Source organism: Carcharodon carcharias, chromosome 1 (genome assembly GCF_017639515.1).
Source record: "Carcharodon carcharias isolate sCarCar2 chromosome 1, sCarCar2.pri, whole genome shotgun sequence".
NCBI classification, from domain to species: Eukaryota; Metazoa; Chordata; class Chondrichthyes; order Lamniformes; family Lamnidae; genus Carcharodon; species Carcharodon carcharias.
Genome location: NC_054467.1, coordinates 211,883,986 through 211,901,876, shown reverse-complemented (window position 1 = coordinate 211,901,876; position 17,891 = coordinate 211,883,986). Strand labels below are relative to the sequence as shown.

The following is a 17,891-nucleotide window of genomic DNA, read 5'->3' as shown; positions in this document are numbered from 1 at the left end:
TTGCCATCCCCCACACACCCCCTCCCAATCCCCCCCCAACCAAGCCCCCCCCCCCCCCACCCCCCCCACCTCCACCCACCCACCCCTTCCATACAATGATCTCTGTATGTGGAAAGGTAAAGGGGGCACAGTGGTCACCCAACCACAGAGTGGATGCACTGCACTGGGGCTATGAGACACGACTATGCCATTGCCACTGAGGCCCATGTACCCTGGCACATTGATCTCATTGTGGTTGGTATGGGCAGCTGGAGCTTTACTTACCCTGGTGAAGCTAATGAGGTCATTCATCCTTTGCACATTGTAATGCTGACCTGCTCTGGGCAGCCTGGGCACTGATGCCATCGGCCACCTGCGCCTATGCAGGTTTGGCTTCCCTGCTCGGCCTCCTCCTCCCATCAGCCGGGTACAGCACATTCCACACCTTGACATTATTCTGGAGGACACACAGGGAGGTGTCACTGAACATCAGCACATGCCTAATGACACCGGGGATGCAAGATTCCATGGTATTTCTCATCAGCCTCCGCAGCACTCCTGTCCCCATCCCTGCCATGGGACTTAAGGCGGAATCATCCCAGATTTGCACAAAGTGCAGTAGTGGACGGGAAAAAGGAAGTTTTACCCGCTGCCCACAATGGCAGCTTTTTGCGCCTTATCATCCCATTCCCACCACATTAATTAAGCAGCCACAGGAAACACGCCAACTCGCTAGTGGCTGGTTTCCGATTTCCCCTCCATACCGTTAGCTCACCGCTTCCTCACGCCAGGCGCCATATTTAAACTGCAGCCACGTGCACACTTCTCAACACTTAGAGCCCAGGACTGCTCTGGTGAAGACATGGCCCTAAAAGCCAAGAAAAGTACAGCCCCCGATTCACTGACACACCCCTGGGACACATTCTGGACACTGTTGGAGGTCCACTGCAATGTCCTCTGCCCTCATCCGGCCACAGGAATCCCATCAGTCTCACCAATCTGGCTTGGCAGGTGGTGGCAGAGGTGGTCAGTGCCAGTGCTACATGCAAGAGTCAGCCATTCATGCTGCCAGGGTAAGGCAACCATCTTATCACTCTAAACTTACACACTCACAAGGCCATCACACATTCACTGGTATCTCACTCACTGCCAGCTCAAGGGGTATCACCACTCACTCTCTCACAGACACCCTCACATCTCCATCTGGCCTCATCTCCTCTGGAAACTGCCTCCTCAGCCCTCACCATCTTGAGGTCACTTGCACAGGTTAACATGTTTCCTCAAACACACAGGATGAGGGCTGCACTTGGTGAAGTGGGGTATCCCATGTGGTGCTGCCTATGAAGCCTGGCACTAATGACGTTGAGTGCTACCCAAAGAAAGGTAGGCAAACGAACCTCGAAATCCTGAGTGAAGTGCAGCTTGCCAGGTGCATGTCACTTATGTACTGCTGTGAAACATGTCGATGTGGTGCCTGGATGATCCAGCATGGGGGATGATGCCGGCAAGCAGGGCTAATAATCAGATGGAAATGTATAAAAATGACATTCGTGACTTTGGACAGTGGGAAAGGCAGTCCACCATTGATGGGTGGAGTGGACGATCACAAACTGGCTTCACTATGGCGTAAAACCGGCTTTTGGCCTTCTCACCATATTATCCGCTCACACCTGCCATGGTGCCCAACTCCAATGGGGTGGAAAATTCCAGTCTTAGTCCCGGATTGGAGAATTCCACCCGTAGTGTCACTAAAACGGTCGCTACTCATCTGAAGTTTGCGACTGAAGTCTTTATTTTATATAAATGCCGTATTTTCTACTTACGTTGGTGTCCTGTGATGTGGAGGTGTTCATTTTTGTAGTTATTAAGGTTGGCAACTGATTACCTTAATTGGCAAAGCAAACCAAAGCATCCAGGCAGTGATCCTGCTCCCACCCCTGACCCTGCAGATTTGGACTCTGTTAGACAGGCAAATTTTAATTTGATCTTAATTGAGTGCAACAGCTGAAGAAAAGAGTTTACAGAGGAAATGCTGTGACTGTCGGATGTCTAGGTGTGTATATGGCCACTTAAGAGGGATGCATTTAGATATTTGCCATGGGGAGAACAGTTAATTCTAGACTGAAGTGCAGCAGATATGGCAATGGAAGGTTCTATTTGGTAAAATGAAGTGACCTGGGAAGTTGTTTTCAAATCAAATGCAATGGTTTCAAGACTTACTTTCTAGTGCCCTAGTTTTTCAGGTTAAAGAGTAAAACCTGCCAAACTGAAAAATTACTTTCCTTTATGTTGGCATTTCTGTAATTAAGATAATAGTCCCCTATAGGTGTTGAAGTGAAAGTGTAGTTTCCTTTAATGCAAACTAATAGAGTTTGCAATGACTGAAGAACTGACTAAATTGGAAAAGCAATATGTATTTAGACAGTTTAGCCAATGAGACAAAATTGCACCTGGCAGCTCTGCCTGCATGAGTATTATTTCCTTTGTCAACCAAGCAATGACTTACTGCATTGATCAATACAGGTTTAAACAATACCTTACTGAAGGTAACAGAATCATTCTTGACCTTGCTTCAAGGAATGTGGAGTTCTTGTTTGACATGTAGGTATAAACTCCAATCTCTTTCATGAATCTGAAGCAGCTCTTTGGCTCAAACTTCGCTGGATTCCTCTTCTTGATGTCATGATGTTAAATTTCTGGCAAGTGTGACAACACTGCATCCGTATTGTTGGCATTGAGCATCTACCCAATTTCTTCAAGGTGAGGCAAAACTTTTTTGACATTTTGTCCTTAATACAGCTGTTATCTGAAAGGAAAAATCCCATTAACAATGTTATATAAAAAAATCATATCAACTACTTCCCACCCCTCATCACCCCATCCAAACATCCTCCTGTGTGGCTGGTTTTACATTGGCAGACCAAAATCAGTCCCACTATCCCTTTGTTGACAAGCACAATTGTAATCAACATCTTGCTTCAGTTCTGTTCTTAGGCTTAATTGCTGTAAAATGCTGAACCGCAGATGGAATGTGAAATCTGTGTCTGTGATCCCTGAAAAGGTGAACTCATAATTTAAATTATACAGTTAATACCACTGTGTACATTTGGAGCACAGCACTTGCATTGGGAAAAAAAAATAACTGTAACCAAAAGTTCTATTCTGTGATCTGGTGTTTTATTGTAGGCCCTGATTTTCTGTCATTAGGATAACTGCAGCGAACAGATAATCAGCAGTAGAATAGAGAAGGCAGAAGCATTTGTTTCAACCTTATCTCCTCTGCACTTTTTTTCCTTCTTTCAATAGATTAATGCTTTATGTTTTCCAATTTACTTCCTATTACCCTGTTCAGTATCGTTAAAAACTTCGATTGAGGAAAACAGGTTTCCATCAAATTAGGATGATCTCTGACATTTCCTGTCCAATATTTTCTTCCTTAAAGGAAACCTTAGCCCGTAAACGTGAGGGTTCTTTGTCGTCTTAGTTCTTGTTGGACTCTTCGAATCATCTTCGATACACATGATGCATTAACACAGTGCCTACTGCTTTCCTCTATTCTCACAGATTTACATATTCACAATTCAATTCCTTGCAAAACTTTAAATGACATTGTATACAGAACTAGCTATTTACAAATTCTCTCTTAACCTTAACCAATTTTTTAAAAGAATGTGCTAGGTTTGGGTTCTCTGCAGTATTATTCCTATTCCCATTTTACAATAGAATTTATTTCAGTGACTGTCACACTGAGAGTAATTATTGCAAATTGTTTTTCCACGTTGACTAAACCACAAGTTCCACAAAAAACTGTAACGAGTCATGCTTTAATAATAAAGCACTAAGCCAGGATAAATCTGAATAAAAATAAACCATCTGGTATGTGTCATTTTATTTATACGATAAATGTGTGTGCATAAAACAAAGTTGCTTGAGTGGGCAGAAAAGCTTCAGAGGCCCAACTCCAAACATGTCACATGCTGGTGAATTGTCTCAGCTGCGGAAGAATGCTCATTTTTGACAAGCATCTCCAAGTGTCAGGCTGCTCCCCTCACCATCCCCCTCCCTCTCCCTCTCCCCCCACATCTCAGCATGTGCTTGAGTACTTCCTTCTGTCTGTGCTGCTTGGCACCCCCCCCACTCCTGACCTGACCCACACTGGAACCCTTGCCCTGGCACTGCACTGAAAGCCAGCTGGGATAAAGCAACTTGCCTGTGACCCCCATGAATGCCTCTTCCTCGATGTCCTACAGGCAATGCTCACGAGCGCTGCGCAAAGTTGTGTGTACTCACCTCTGAGATCCCCTTGAAGTTCAGATCGCCAGGTATGCGCCTATTAAGGCAGTTGTGAGGCATGCCATTCTGAAGTCACGCCGACTTGAGCAGGAAATTTGACGTGGGGGGATGATTCCGGCGAGCAGGGGCTAATAATGAGATGCTAAATCATTGAAATGAGGTTCCTGACATGTCACGGTGGGGAAGACGGCCTGCCATTGATGGATGGAGTGAATAATCGCAAACTGTTTTCATGACGGCGTGCAACCGACTTTTGGCCCTCCGGCATGATGCTCGACACCAACTGGGCCGGAAAATTCCAGCCTATGTCTTTTCACAACTCATAGCCTCATAATAAAGAGCTTCCTTTAGGTTTGCCAGCCTTTTTGAAACTTCTGGTTAGCTTGGCCTAGTTTTCTAGTAAGGCACAATCAAGGAGGGTTACCAGTTTGGAGAGCAAATAATCCTCTTCATTGTGCCTGCTAAATGTTCCGTTGCGACAAGGGGCCTGGATTTTCAGCTTGGCGAGCGGGTACGATCGACGGGCCTGAGATCATCTGGGAAATGGACCACCCACCGCGAACAGCCCCCGACCACGATTTCAGCCTGGCTGGCCAATTTTCGGCCAGCCAGCATGAAGCATGTGCTGAAAAGCTCAGTGCTGCCAGGGTTGGGGTAGGAGGACGGCGGGCAAGCACTGAGAGAAAGCTCCATGCAGGCAGACAGCTGCCTCAGGGAGCTGCAGATCTGAAAACCATGAAATAAAGTTCTAAAAATCAGAAAAAAGCCGTCCAAGCATCACAATCAGGCACCTGGACATATAGATGATAAAAATGCTGTCCACAGATTATTATTTTATTTAATAACGGATACCTCCTCCCGCCCTTAGATGAGGTTTGATGAAAAATGCAAAGTCCACCTGGCCGATTCGCCCGTCTACCCCACGTAAGATTGGATAGGCCATGAAAAATCAGAGACAATTGCGCCGTTACTGGGCTTAGTTGCCCTCTTAATTGTCGGCGGGCCGCTTCTGACTTCTGCACGCACCCGCCACGCGAACTATCGCGCGAGTATGGGATGATGTCGGTACGCTCGCTTGACGTCTTCTCGCACTATTTTGTGCCTGATCAGGTCAGGCACGCGCCTGCCCACGAGGCGTAAAACTCTTCCCAAGGGGAAATGGAAGCAAAGGCATCTTGTGTCAAGTTTCCAACCTCACAATGCTGCCCTGAATTTCCTGGGCTTTCCCACTTCAATGTAACTGGGCCTATCCCAGCATACGGTGTAGACTCTGCATGATAATGTAAACAATGTAACTCCTGATACCAACTGGCCAGGCACCAGGAACAGTTCTGCATGCACACTCATCCTGTGCTGCAAACGCCAGTGCATCTGTGCGCAACCATTTGCACTAAATAAAGTCTCAATCTGTACTTTCAACAATTTTCAAAAGTTCAACAACCACTTCTTTTTCCAAGCTTTGGGTGTCTGAGATTTGACTGGCCTGTATGGAGCTAATTTTATTGGCAGCAGTGGACTGAACTCAATCCATTTTGGGAAGCCTGGTCCTGGTAAGAGCCTTTGAGCCAAATAACCTGCGTCCATAAATTAGATACTTAGGAAAATTTACAAACACTAAGATTCATGTGGCACTGTAGAGTTTTGACAGGTGTAAATCTTGAGAATTGACTTTTGCTACATTTTTGTAAAAAAGAGCAGTTAATCAAAACCCATCTTTAATAATAATAGTTAATTCTGAAGAAGCTTCTTAACCAATATGAAAGACTATGATGTCACTGGCTGCATCTGCACATGTGTGGGAAGTGCTTCCCCCTCATGTTGTGCTGTCAATAGATGCAGCCTAATGTAAATATGGTGCAGTGGGTAGTGTCCCTGCCTCAGGCCAGAAGCTCTGGGTTTGATTCCCACTCCAGGACTTGATGGTCACAGGTGAATTCATAACGCAGTCAAACAGGTTGATTATCAACCTGAAAACCTATCCAATATGCCTATGGCAGGAGTTAAAAGCGAGAGTCATGCTCCATGTGGAGCGGCATCCCTCAAGCAATAGCCTCCTGGTGACAAGGCTAGTGATCTGTTCCCAGAATAACTAGCTATGGAAAAAGAATGTGCTTCATCTGCCTCATCCATCTCTAGGCATGGGAAGAGAATCAAAAAGGATGTGAATAAGACTGGTGACAGCAGATTCAGCCCATCATTTCACTTTCATTCTGACCTAGCTCATGAGGTGTCCAAACAGAGGAGCATCCCCAATAATGTGTCAATGATACCAGAGTGACGCACACCAGGGAGTCTGTCAGGGACCCTGAGGCAACCCAAAGATGAATAAAGACAGAACATTGTGCTGGCAAACAGCTCTCCTACCCCTTCAGGTTGACTTTCAAACTTTGGGGGCAGTATGCAATGGCATAAACTAATTTCAAATTATATTGATTTCTGTGGTTCCTCCACCAAAGTTACAGTTGACAAATGGAAGAATCTTACATCCCACCTCCCCAAAAATGTGTTCCTTCACTTGAATTTTTCTAGTGAATTGCTGCTTTAAAACGGAATGAAAATCTGTAACCCCTTTTATTTTTCTGATGCTGCATTCATTATTCAACAGTTTACAAGGAGAAAAATCAATTTTGCTGAAAGAAATATGTATCAAAATTGAAATTTGATTAAACATCCCTTGGACCACTTTCTCTCAAAACATTTCTTCATGTTATATAAACTAGTCAGAAATTTACAAGACACTAATCGGTCCTTATCTCTTTCAGATGAGCAGGACGAAAAATCGCGTAAACTCTCCATGACAGCAGCGGTGTGTGGCTGGGGGACTCATTCACTGTGTTATCAAAATGAACACATTTCCAAAATGTCACCCATATTAAGTTCAAAGAATAATAAAACCAATGCACTCTCCATTAGAGAGTACTGCTACTTAAAACACAGGAGCAATAAATAATCAATTATCACAGTCCCATTAAAGGCAGCTCAGATAAGCAGTGCTTAATTTCAATGTTCTCGTGGGGGTGACAAATTATTTTTTTTAAAAAGGAAATAACTCAATGGAAAAATACCATTAGCAACAGGTTGCTAATTCATCAGCGCACCACTGTACTATCACTGATAGGTAATTATCCATAGAATTATCCTTTGAATAGGTTTCCCAAATGGCTAAGCTAATTATTCAATGAGTAGCTGAAGCATTTCTTTGGGGTTTCTGAGGCTTTGTTCCTTGCCTTTAAATGACCATAATGTCAGGATAGTCATGCTTGTTGAGGATAGCTATTCCAGTCCCTTTGTCAGGCTTACAGATATGTATATCTGGGTTGGCCTTGAGGCTCCGCTACGTCAACATCAAAGGCCACCAATTTTAGTCCCGTAAAGTGCCCAGTCTACCTCAGATTATCCTGGAAGTTGTTACAACCAGTTCTGAATGAGTTTTCCATAGGATCCCCTCCAGACCTAGTTCTCGCTAAGATTTTCATCGGTTTCCAAGAGAAACATGTCTTCAATAGAATGACCCCTACCTCTTACCCCTTGCATATTTCTAAAAATTTGAGCAAAAGGTGAAGCTAGACATTTCATGCTGCTACTATGCAGTCGCAATATGAGTGGTATTCTCCAATAACAGAGGCCATCAAGGCAAAAAGATGTTCTGCAGATGTGTAATGTAGCATATGAAGTTCAGAGCCAGAGTGATGCCAAGTATGTAAACCATAAGTTTCAAAGCCTGGTAAAGCATATCAAACATCACATCTCTTCAACTCTTCGCAACAGGTAGAGTACTGATGTGAACCAGTGCTTGCAAAACTCAGAACATAGTGCCCTGGCCAGAAGACAGGAAGGAATATATACATTTACGTCATCCTGGCTACTTTGTAAAAATTATTATTTTTATTTTTAAAATGGACAAGACTTTACCCTGACTAGCCATGAATCATACCAGAGGAATTTTTAGCCTTCAGAAACCAGCAGGGACCTCGTTATTTTTAAAGAGGTGCTAATGCCCTCTGTGACTACCGACAATCAAATTACAAAGAAATGCACCAGCCCCCTTTACATTTCTAAGGCGGAGCTCTGGCCAACAGACACAGTATATCTGCAAAGGACAAAAGGGACCCTGACTCTTCCATTAAACACCTCAAGATTGCAGTCCTGGGAAAATATATCCTTTGACCAAGACCCAGATTAGGCCATTTGGTCCCTTGAGCCTTCTTGGCCATTCAATAAGATCATTGCTGATATGATTGTGGCCTTATGTCCACTTTCCTACCTGCTCAACATAACCCTTGACAGCCTTGAATATATTCAATGACCAGCATCCACTAACAACCCTCTGAGGGAAGAAATTCCTCCTCATCTTAAATAGAAGATCCCTTATTTTTAAATAGCTCTGCCTAGTACTAGATTTCCATGAGGGAAAATATCCTCTCAGCTTCTACCTTGTCAATCCCCCTCAGAATCTTAAACATTTCAATCAGATCCCCTCTCATTCTTCTAAACTCCAATGAATATATGCCCAAGCTACTCAACATTTCCTCAGGAGACAACCTCTTCATCCCAGGAATCAGCCTAGTAAACCTTTGCTGAACTGCTTTCAGAGTCATTGAGAGTCTGAGGACCTTTAAAAATAGGAATCCGATTCCGGGATTAACATTCCACTATCAATGTCCTGGAGATTACCATTGACCAGAAGCTGAACTGGGCTAGCTAGATAAATACAGTGGCTACAAGAGCAGGTAGGCTGGGAATTTTGTGATAATTAACTCACCACCTGACTCCCCAAAGTCTGTTTACCATTCACAAAGCACAAGTCAGGAGTGTAATGGAATACTCTCCATTTGCCTAGATGAGTGCAGTTCCAATAACACTCAAGAAGCTTGACACCATCCAGGACAAAGCAGCCCACTTGATTGGCTCCCCATCCACAAACATTCACTCTATCCACCACCGACGCACAGTAGCAGCAGTGTATACTATCTACAAAATGCACTACAGGAATTCACCAAGGCTCCTTAGACAGCACCTTCCAAACTCACAACGCTTACCATCTAGGTCAAGGACAGCAGACACATGGGAACACCACCATATGGAAGTTCCTCTCCAAGCCACTCACCATCTGGACTTGGAAATATATCGCCATTCCTTCACTGTTGTTGGGTCAAAATCTTGGAATTCCCTTCCTAACAGTGCTGTAGCTAAACAAACACAACAGGGGCTTCAGTGGTTCAAGACGACAGCTCATCACCACCTTCTCAAGGGCAATTAAGGATGAGCAATAAATGCTGGCCTAGCCAGTGATGCCCACATCCAATGAATAAATTTTTAAAAATAAAATAAATTCCTGCCCCCATTCTCAATGGCCCTAATTTTTTCTGGCATGGGACAAGGATGTGAACAGTGAGTCCACACCCTTCACTCATGGCCTGGCCGGCTAAGTGCAGGGGTAATCATCTCCTAATCCCACAATTTTCATAGAGTCAGGCCAGCTTCTCAAAGACTCATAATTCATGGCCCTCAGAAGAGTTGTCAACCTTAGTGTGGATCTTGGAAACTTTTCAAAGACAAAAGGTCTTACCCATGCCATGCCATCCATGTCCATGATGCCCCCCATAGCTCCTTATAGCCCCCTTGCAAACTTATGGTACTCCCATGCCCTTTCACCCAGTACGTACTCTGTACAGACCCAATGAACCCAATGGTAACAATGGCATATGTGGAATTGCTTAAGAAAACACTCCTTCATAATTTTCTTTAAAAAAAACCTTCTGTTGCTACAACCATATACAGGTGTCAATCAACCAGTCTTTAAAGTATCAATAATTGAAACTATAAGCACTTGACACCTCTTTATCTCATGTAAATAAATATTGAGCCATTGACAAATTAAATCTAAGAGAAAAAGATTGTAATTCTATCAATCAAGGAATGTTTTCCCTTCTGTGCATCTGTTTCAACAAAGGGAAAGCTTTTACGAGAATGTGGGCTCTCAGCCAAACCTGCATAATGAGGCAAAATGAGTTGTCAAGGATGCTATAAGGGGCCATGGGGGTGGGTAGTGGGGGGCATGAGTGGGGATTGAGGGTATGCGGGGCCATGGGGAGCGGGTGCGGGTGTGAAGAGCTGTGAGAGTTGATGGCTAGAAGGCCTAATATTTCACAAAACATGGGGTACAGCCCATCTCAGCACTCGGCAGCTCCTATGGTTGCCTCTGATCTGTATCTAGGGGCAGTAGGCCCGGCTCCATCCTGTACCCATCCACCTGGAATGAAAATCATGCAATTTGTGGCACTTCTTCCTAAGGTGGGCAGCTGACATGAGCTACCCATCTCAGTAGTATCTGGCCCAATGCACCACAGGCACAAGGTTTATCACCTTTTCCCAAGAGTAAAACTGAACAGTGGGAAAGGCAGGAACATTGTAGGATCCAGCAATCAAGGCTGGAGTATCGATACTTGCTTTGTTGCTAATAATTCCTTAAGAACCATAATAATAATAGGAAGAATAATAAGAAGAAAACTCTTTACACCAGACAACTCTAATTTAGGTTTTATATTTAATTGGCAGCCTCTCAGAAAAATGAGTTGTCCAGTTCTAAACTGTCGGATAACAACTCTAACAAGTGCTCTATTGAACCAATTGACTCAATAGGGCAACTTGACATTTTATCTTCATATATTCTGTCTCTAGTACATTATAACAACAGAAAATGTTTGAATTGTGTAATAAATCCAGGTTAGCATCTGGTAAGAGAAAATATTTATTTTGTGACTTAACAGAATCATTGAAGGTAGTCAATTATATTCAACATTCATCACATAATGTCAAGCATGCCACACTTCTGTAAGGTTCAAAAATCAGTCTCTGAAGTATTATGTTAGCTATTTCTTTATCGTTCAACTCAAGAATGTTTCAAGTGGTTCCACGATTTGCCATTTTAAAAAATTTATTCTTTCATGGGATGTGGGCATCACATATTTAAAGGGCAAGCTGAGACAATACTTACATGACAATTACTTAATACTTCTTCGTGGGCAGTCCCTCGGGACCAAGGATGGCTTTCTTCCACTCTGGGGTTGTGGGTCATGAGGTGACGAAAATGTCCAATGCTGAATCTGCACACACTGCCACAGGTGGGGCAGGTGGTGTTTGATGAGGCGAGTAGGTGGGCTGCTTAATATTAACAGCAATTACTTAATAACAGGCTGGATGTAAATCACTGGACCAAAAAGTACAGAGTACCTAAAATGTACAGGGTATTTTTTGAGATGAATAACATTAGACTGTGGGTGGAATGTTGTGTGAGATCTCCAAGATTGAGGACATGAGGCTGAGGATATCAAAAACAAACTGTGAGTTGTTTATAAACAGACAATACCGGAAATACTCACAGGACTTGCAGCATCTGTAGAAAGAGAAACAGAAATAGAAGGCAAATCCTTCCCTCAAGTTTTCTGCCTTGGCAATTAGTTGTGCATTGACTAACTCCATTTTTTTTTGTCTTTGTTACTTTGCTTGTTATAGTGATATACGACACTCCTTATACCTATCTCTTTGAGCAAGGTCTTGGTCATCTGCCCTAATATCCCCTTCTGTGGCTTAGTGTATTATTTAGTTTTACAATGCCCCTGTGAAGCACCTTGGGATTTTTTAATACATTAAAGGCACTATATGTATTGTACATTTTGGGATGATGATAAGAAAGGATGATAGGCAATCCAGAGTAAGAATCATTAACTGGATGAAAGCCGACTTCGATGGAGCAAGAACAGAGCTGGGCCTGGTAGACTGGAATGAAAGACTGGCAGAAAAAACTGTAGCTGAACAATGGGCTACCTCCAAAAAAGAATTGGTTCGGGCACAGATTATAACCCTTGAGGACAGTCAAGATATATTCCATCGAAAGGGAAAGGTAGGGCAATCAAATCCAAAGTTCCCTGGATGAAAAAAGAGATAGAAATTAAGATAAAGAAGAAAAAGTGTGCTTATGAAAGGTGTCAGGTAGAAAATACAATTGAGAACCAAGAGGAAAACAGAAGATTCAGAGGAGAGGTGAAAAAGCATTTTAGAGAAGCAAAGAGGGAGTATGAGAAAAGACTGGCAGCCAACATAAAGGAGAATCCCAAAGTCTTCTATAGGCATATAAATAGTAAAAGAGTGGTAAGAGGAGGAGTAGGGCTAATTAGGGACCTAAAAGGGAATTTACACATGGACGAAGGGGCCATGATTGAGGTATTAAATGAATACTTTGCATCCATCTTTACCAAGAAGGTAATGTTACCCAGGCCATGGTGGCAGAGAACTAGAAGAGTTTAAATTGATAAGGAGCAAGTGTTGAATGGACTGTCAGTACTTAAAGTTGACAAGGCGCCAGGACTGGATGAGATGCATTCAAAGATATTGAAGAAAGTGAGATTAGAAATTGCAGAGGCCCTGGCCATAATCTATCAATCTTCCCTAGATCAGGGGTGGTGCCAGAGGACTGGAGAATTGCAAACATTACGCCCTTGTTCAAAAACGTTGTAAGGATAAGTCCAGCAATTGCAGACCAGTCAATTTAACTTCAGTAGTGGGCAAGATTCTAGAAACAATTATTCGGGATAGAATTAGTAGCTACATGGAAAACAATGGGTTGATAAGGAAGAGCCAACATGGATTTCTAAGGGGGAAGTCGTGTTTAACTAATCTTCTGGGATTTCTTTGAGGAGGTAATAGAAAAGGTTGATGAGGGTAATGCTGTTGATGTGGTATACATGGACTTTCAAAAGGCATTTGACACAGTGCCACACAACAGGCTTGTGAGAAAAGTTATTGCTCATGGAATAAAACGGACAATAGCAATGTGGATACAAAATTGGCTGAAAAATGGGAAGCAGAGAGTAATGGTTAATGGACATTTTTCAAGCTGGAGGGAGGTCTGTAGTGGAGTTCCCCAGGGGTCGGTATTGGGACCCATGCTTTTCCTGATATATATTAATTATCTAGATCTTGGTGTAGGGGACAATTTCAAAGTTTGTGAATGATACAAAGCTTGGGAGTGTTGTGAACTGCGAGGAGGATGGTGTGGAATTCCAAGAAGATGTAGACAAGTTGGTGGAGTGGGCAGATAGGTGGCAGATGAAGTTCAATGAGAAGTGTGAGGTGATGCATTTTGGTAGGAAGTACATGGCGATACAATATAAAATAAGGGCTGAAATTTTGAAGGGGGTGCAGGAGCAGAAAGGCCTGGGTGTATATGTACATAGATCATTGAAGGTGGCAGGATAGGTGGAGAGAGCAATTAATAAAGAATTTAATATCCTGGGCTTTATTCATAGGGACATAGAGTACAAGAGCAAGGAGGTTATGCTGAATTTATATAAGACACTCGTTAGACCTCAGCTAGAGTATTGTGTACAATTTTGGGTGCCACATTATAGGAAGGAGGTGAACAACACATTGGAGAGAGTACAGAAGAGGTTTACAAGAATGGTTCCAGGGATGAGAAACTTCAGCTATGAGAATAGATTGGAGAGGTTGGAGGTGTCCTACTTGGGAGAAAAGGCTGAGGGGAGATTTGATAGAGAAGTTCAAAATCATGAGGGGGCTGGACAGAATAGATAGGGAGAAACTGTTCCTGGATCCTCCCCACCCCATCCCCCTTATCTCATTTTCTATCCTTTTTTTCCCCACCACCGCCCCCTCCCCGCACCCCATCCCCCCAGGGCCGTCTGTTACTTGTTCCATGTTGTTCTTTCACACAATGTTACCCTTGTTCTGCTATAATCACACTCTGCTTTCTTACCTTTATGCCACTATTAGCACCTTTTTTAGCACTAACCACTATCATCAACACTCCCTTTGTCCTTCACTTCATGACATCTTTGTCAATCCTTCCTTTGTCTTCACCTATCGCTGGCCTTCTATCCAGCTCCGCGTCCCATAAACAGTATAAACTTCATCACATTTTCACTTCTCTTCAGCTCTGAAGAAGGGGCATCCTTACTTTTATGTTCAATAAAGGATAGCATCCTTTGTTGTAATAAAGGACAGCATCCATTAGCCTTCTTAATTACTTGCTGTATCTATATTAACTAGGTCATAAGGTTCATTTGGAGAGCCAGTGCAGACACAATGGGCCGAATGGCTTCCTTCTGTGCTGTTATAATTCTGTGATTCAAATGTACGCTATTGTTGGTTGTGTGAATTGGTTAAACTTGCTGACGCATTAAAATGGGGCAACAGTGTTGTAGCACACCGTGTGAATTAAGATATAAGTTGATCTTCATGTTAATAAATACAAAATATTGCAATTTGGGATAAGACCCTCACTCAGAGAGTGATAAAGGTCTAGAATAACATGCCGAGCAAAGTAACTGAGGGAAAAAAATGGAGTTGGTCAACACAACTAAATGTTACGACAGGAAATTTGAGGGGCAAATTTCCTTGAGGTATCCCTAATCTTCCACCTTAAACAGGAAGGAAGAACAGCTGAATGCTCAGGAAACATTGTGATTATCCGTTTTTAGCTAATGGTGCTGTTATTCCAGTTGCTTTGTTGACCTTCTGCCAAAGTTACGGTTTAAAAACATCAATTTGAGGTATTAATATGCTAGGGGAAATATGCTTTAATAGACAAAATTGCCTTTCTAATGCCTGACTATTTTGGATCACACTTCAAACCTGCCCTCACATGCTTATCTGACAATAGAGATCAAATAATTCTGAGACTGTTTGTCTTCATGTGTGAAGTAAGCATATCTGCTTATCTTGTGTCAACAACAGTTGGTTCAGTGCCCATTGCAGCTGGGAACATTTTTCGCAATGTGTTGCCCATTTTCGTACTTACATTTTAAAAACAGCACAACACTCTGTGTCCTTGTCGTTCATGTGCATGTGTTGAAGATAAAGGCTGACAGTGTGTTGTTCAATAGTAGGATTTGCTTCCATTACTCATATTGCTGTTTTCATTCTTTGGCTCTACATTCACACAGTGGGCCAACCAATGAAAAACCATATAGAATTAATCCCTTAGGTCAGCTGCGAGACAGCTAAACAGCCGATATAAAACCAGAAAGAGAAAGTCAAAGTAGAAATGGACAAAGAAGAAAAACAATTTGCCATTGAGAATTAAATGTCCTCATGCAAAGAGAAATCACTACAATAAATGGACTGGTAGCCATTCTGTTCCCCAGATGTATCTATTGTACCAGGCTTAGCGAGAGGCAGTTTAAAGAGAGCAGATCAGTTAACCAACAAGAATTGTGAATAAATAACAACAGAAAATATTGTAAGTAACTCAGCAGGTCAGGCAGCACTTGTGGCCCATGACCCTTCGTCAGAACTAAATCTTGAATATGATTAAGGCAAATACAGAGACCTTATAACATATACCCCAAGAAGAGTTCAGACTAGCAGAATACCAGTCAACCCTTAAGTCAAGTAATACTCTTAGGAATCACTTAAAAGTCGTAAATTAGGTGTAACGTCAAAATCAAAGCACAAGCACCAAAGGGCAATACCCAGACATCAGTTACACATAATTTATTAAGTAAAGCCATTAAATTGTTGTTGGTGCACTGTTCAAGATCGAGAAGTAATAATATTACTGCAGGTTTAAGAGTTAATGACCAGGTTTGGTCATTAATGCATGATTATTATTGATATGATTTTACCCATCATCACTGTGCTCGCTGACCTACTTTGGTTCCCAGTTATGGTTTGATTTTAAAATTCTCATCCTTGTTTTCAAATCCCTCCATGGCCTCACCCTTCCCTTCCAATCTCTGTAATCTCCTCCAGTCCCACAACCATCTGAGATAGTATAAATTGTCATTTAAAAAGAATAGTCATTTTGGATTGTTACGGGAAGATCGTTTCTGACTAATTTGATTTAATTATTTTGAGGAAGTAACCAGGAGGATCAATGAGGGTAGCACGTTTGATGTAGGCTCCATGGATTTTAGCAAAGCTTTGATAGATTCCCACATGGCACATTGGTCAGAAAGGAAAGAATCCATGGTATCCAAGGGCAAAAGGCAAGTTACATCCAAATTTGTCTCAGAGGCAAGTGCAATGGGCTTTGGCGGATGGGTGTTTTTGTGGTTGGAGAACTGTTTCCAATGGTGTTCCACAGGATTCAGTACTAGGTCTCTTGATTTTTGTGGTACATATTGATGACTTATACTTAAATATAGGGGTAATGATTAAGAAGTTTGCGGTTCATATAAACATTGGCCCTGAGATTGTTAGTGAGGAACAACACTTTAGGCTACCGCAAGATATCAATGGAATGGTCAGGTGGACAGCAAGTGGCAAATAGAATTTAATCTGGAGAAGCGTGAGGTAATGCATTTGGAGAGGGCAAACAAGGCAAGGGAATAGATCATAAATGGTAGCATATTGAGAAGTGTAAAGGAACAGAGGGATCGTGGAGTGCAGATTCCTGCAAGTTGTAGGTTAGGTAGATAAGGTGGTTAAGAAAACATATGGGATACTTTCCTTTGTTAGCTGAGCAACAGAACATAAGAGCAGGGAGCTCTCTTGCTGCTGCTGCTTGTAGCTACACCTGCCAGGAGATCTGCCCTTATGGTCATGCTCCTCTGTCTCGCGCCATCCACATACATCCATTGTAGCTTGTCTGCAACCACTCTGTGATATCCATCATCTAACTATGCCTAGGTTGACTCTTCTTTTTGCTGCCCTTCACTTTCCCCTCTAGAAAAGAGCTCTGTAGCTTTGCAAATGGCTGAAATACTGATATTTCCTTTTTGGGATGTCACTTTTTAGAATTATTGTTGTTATTGCCATTTCAAACGCCTCTTCATTGATCTTATGGTCTGTATATGGAATTTATAGCATATGTCTTAGCATCCACATTTCGAAGGTCTCTGTTTTCTTCCACAGATCTTTAATTATTGTTCAGGTTTCTGAAGCAGGCAAGAAAGCGGGTAGAATGTAGCATCTTATCAGTTTTTTCCTTGCTACAAGCTTGAATATTCTTGTTATTAACACATTCTTCATCTTCACAAAATTACTTCTGGCTATCTTTATCTTTCTCCTAACTTTAGCATCGCATCTAACATCTTCTGTTACCATTTGTCCTAAATAGACAATCTATCTACTTTTTCTAGTGTGACACCATCCACTTCAATCTTCAATATTGGAACTGTATAAATGCTAGTTAGTCCACAGTTAGAGTCCTGCATACAGTTCTGGTCACTGCATTACAGGAAGGATGTAATTGCATTAGAGAAAATACAGAGCAGATTTATGAGGATGTTGCCAAGAATAGAGTTTAGAAGAGTGAGGGGTGATTTGATTGAAGTATACAAGGTCCTGAATGGCCTTGACAAGGTGGATGTCGAAAGGATGTTTCCTCTAGTAGGTGAGTCCAGAACTAGGGGGCACTGTTTTAAAATTAGGGGTCACCATTTTAGGACAGCGATGAGGAGATTTTTTTCTCTCAGAGAGTTGTGTGACTTTGGAACTCTGCCTCAGAAGGTGGTGGAGACGGGGTCATTGAATATTTTTAAGGCAGAGGTAGATAGATTCCTGTTAGGCAAGGGAATCAAAGGTTATTGGGGTTAGATGGGAATGTGGAAATCGAAACACAAGATGATCAGCCATGATCTTATTGAATGGCGGAG

The 17,891-nt window shown here is 42.5% G+C and overlaps 1 protein-coding gene across 1 annotated transcript in view; it reads right to left on the bottom strand.

Moving 5' to 3' along the window:
* Positions 1-2,603: 2,603 nt before the first annotated feature.
* LOC121275808 (A disintegrin and metalloproteinase with thrombospondin motifs 12-like) overlaps positions 2,604-17,891 on the bottom strand; it is a 689,364-nt gene continuing 674,076 nt past the window's right edge. The window contains exons 29-30 of the mRNA XM_041183446.1: positions 2,901-3,032; positions 2,604-2,785 (exon numbers count right to left, since the gene is read on the bottom strand). Coding sequence (XP_041039380.1) covers positions 2,604-2,785; positions 2,901-3,032 — 314 coding nt within the window. The remainder of the gene's footprint in view (positions 2,786-2,900; positions 3,033-17,891) is intronic.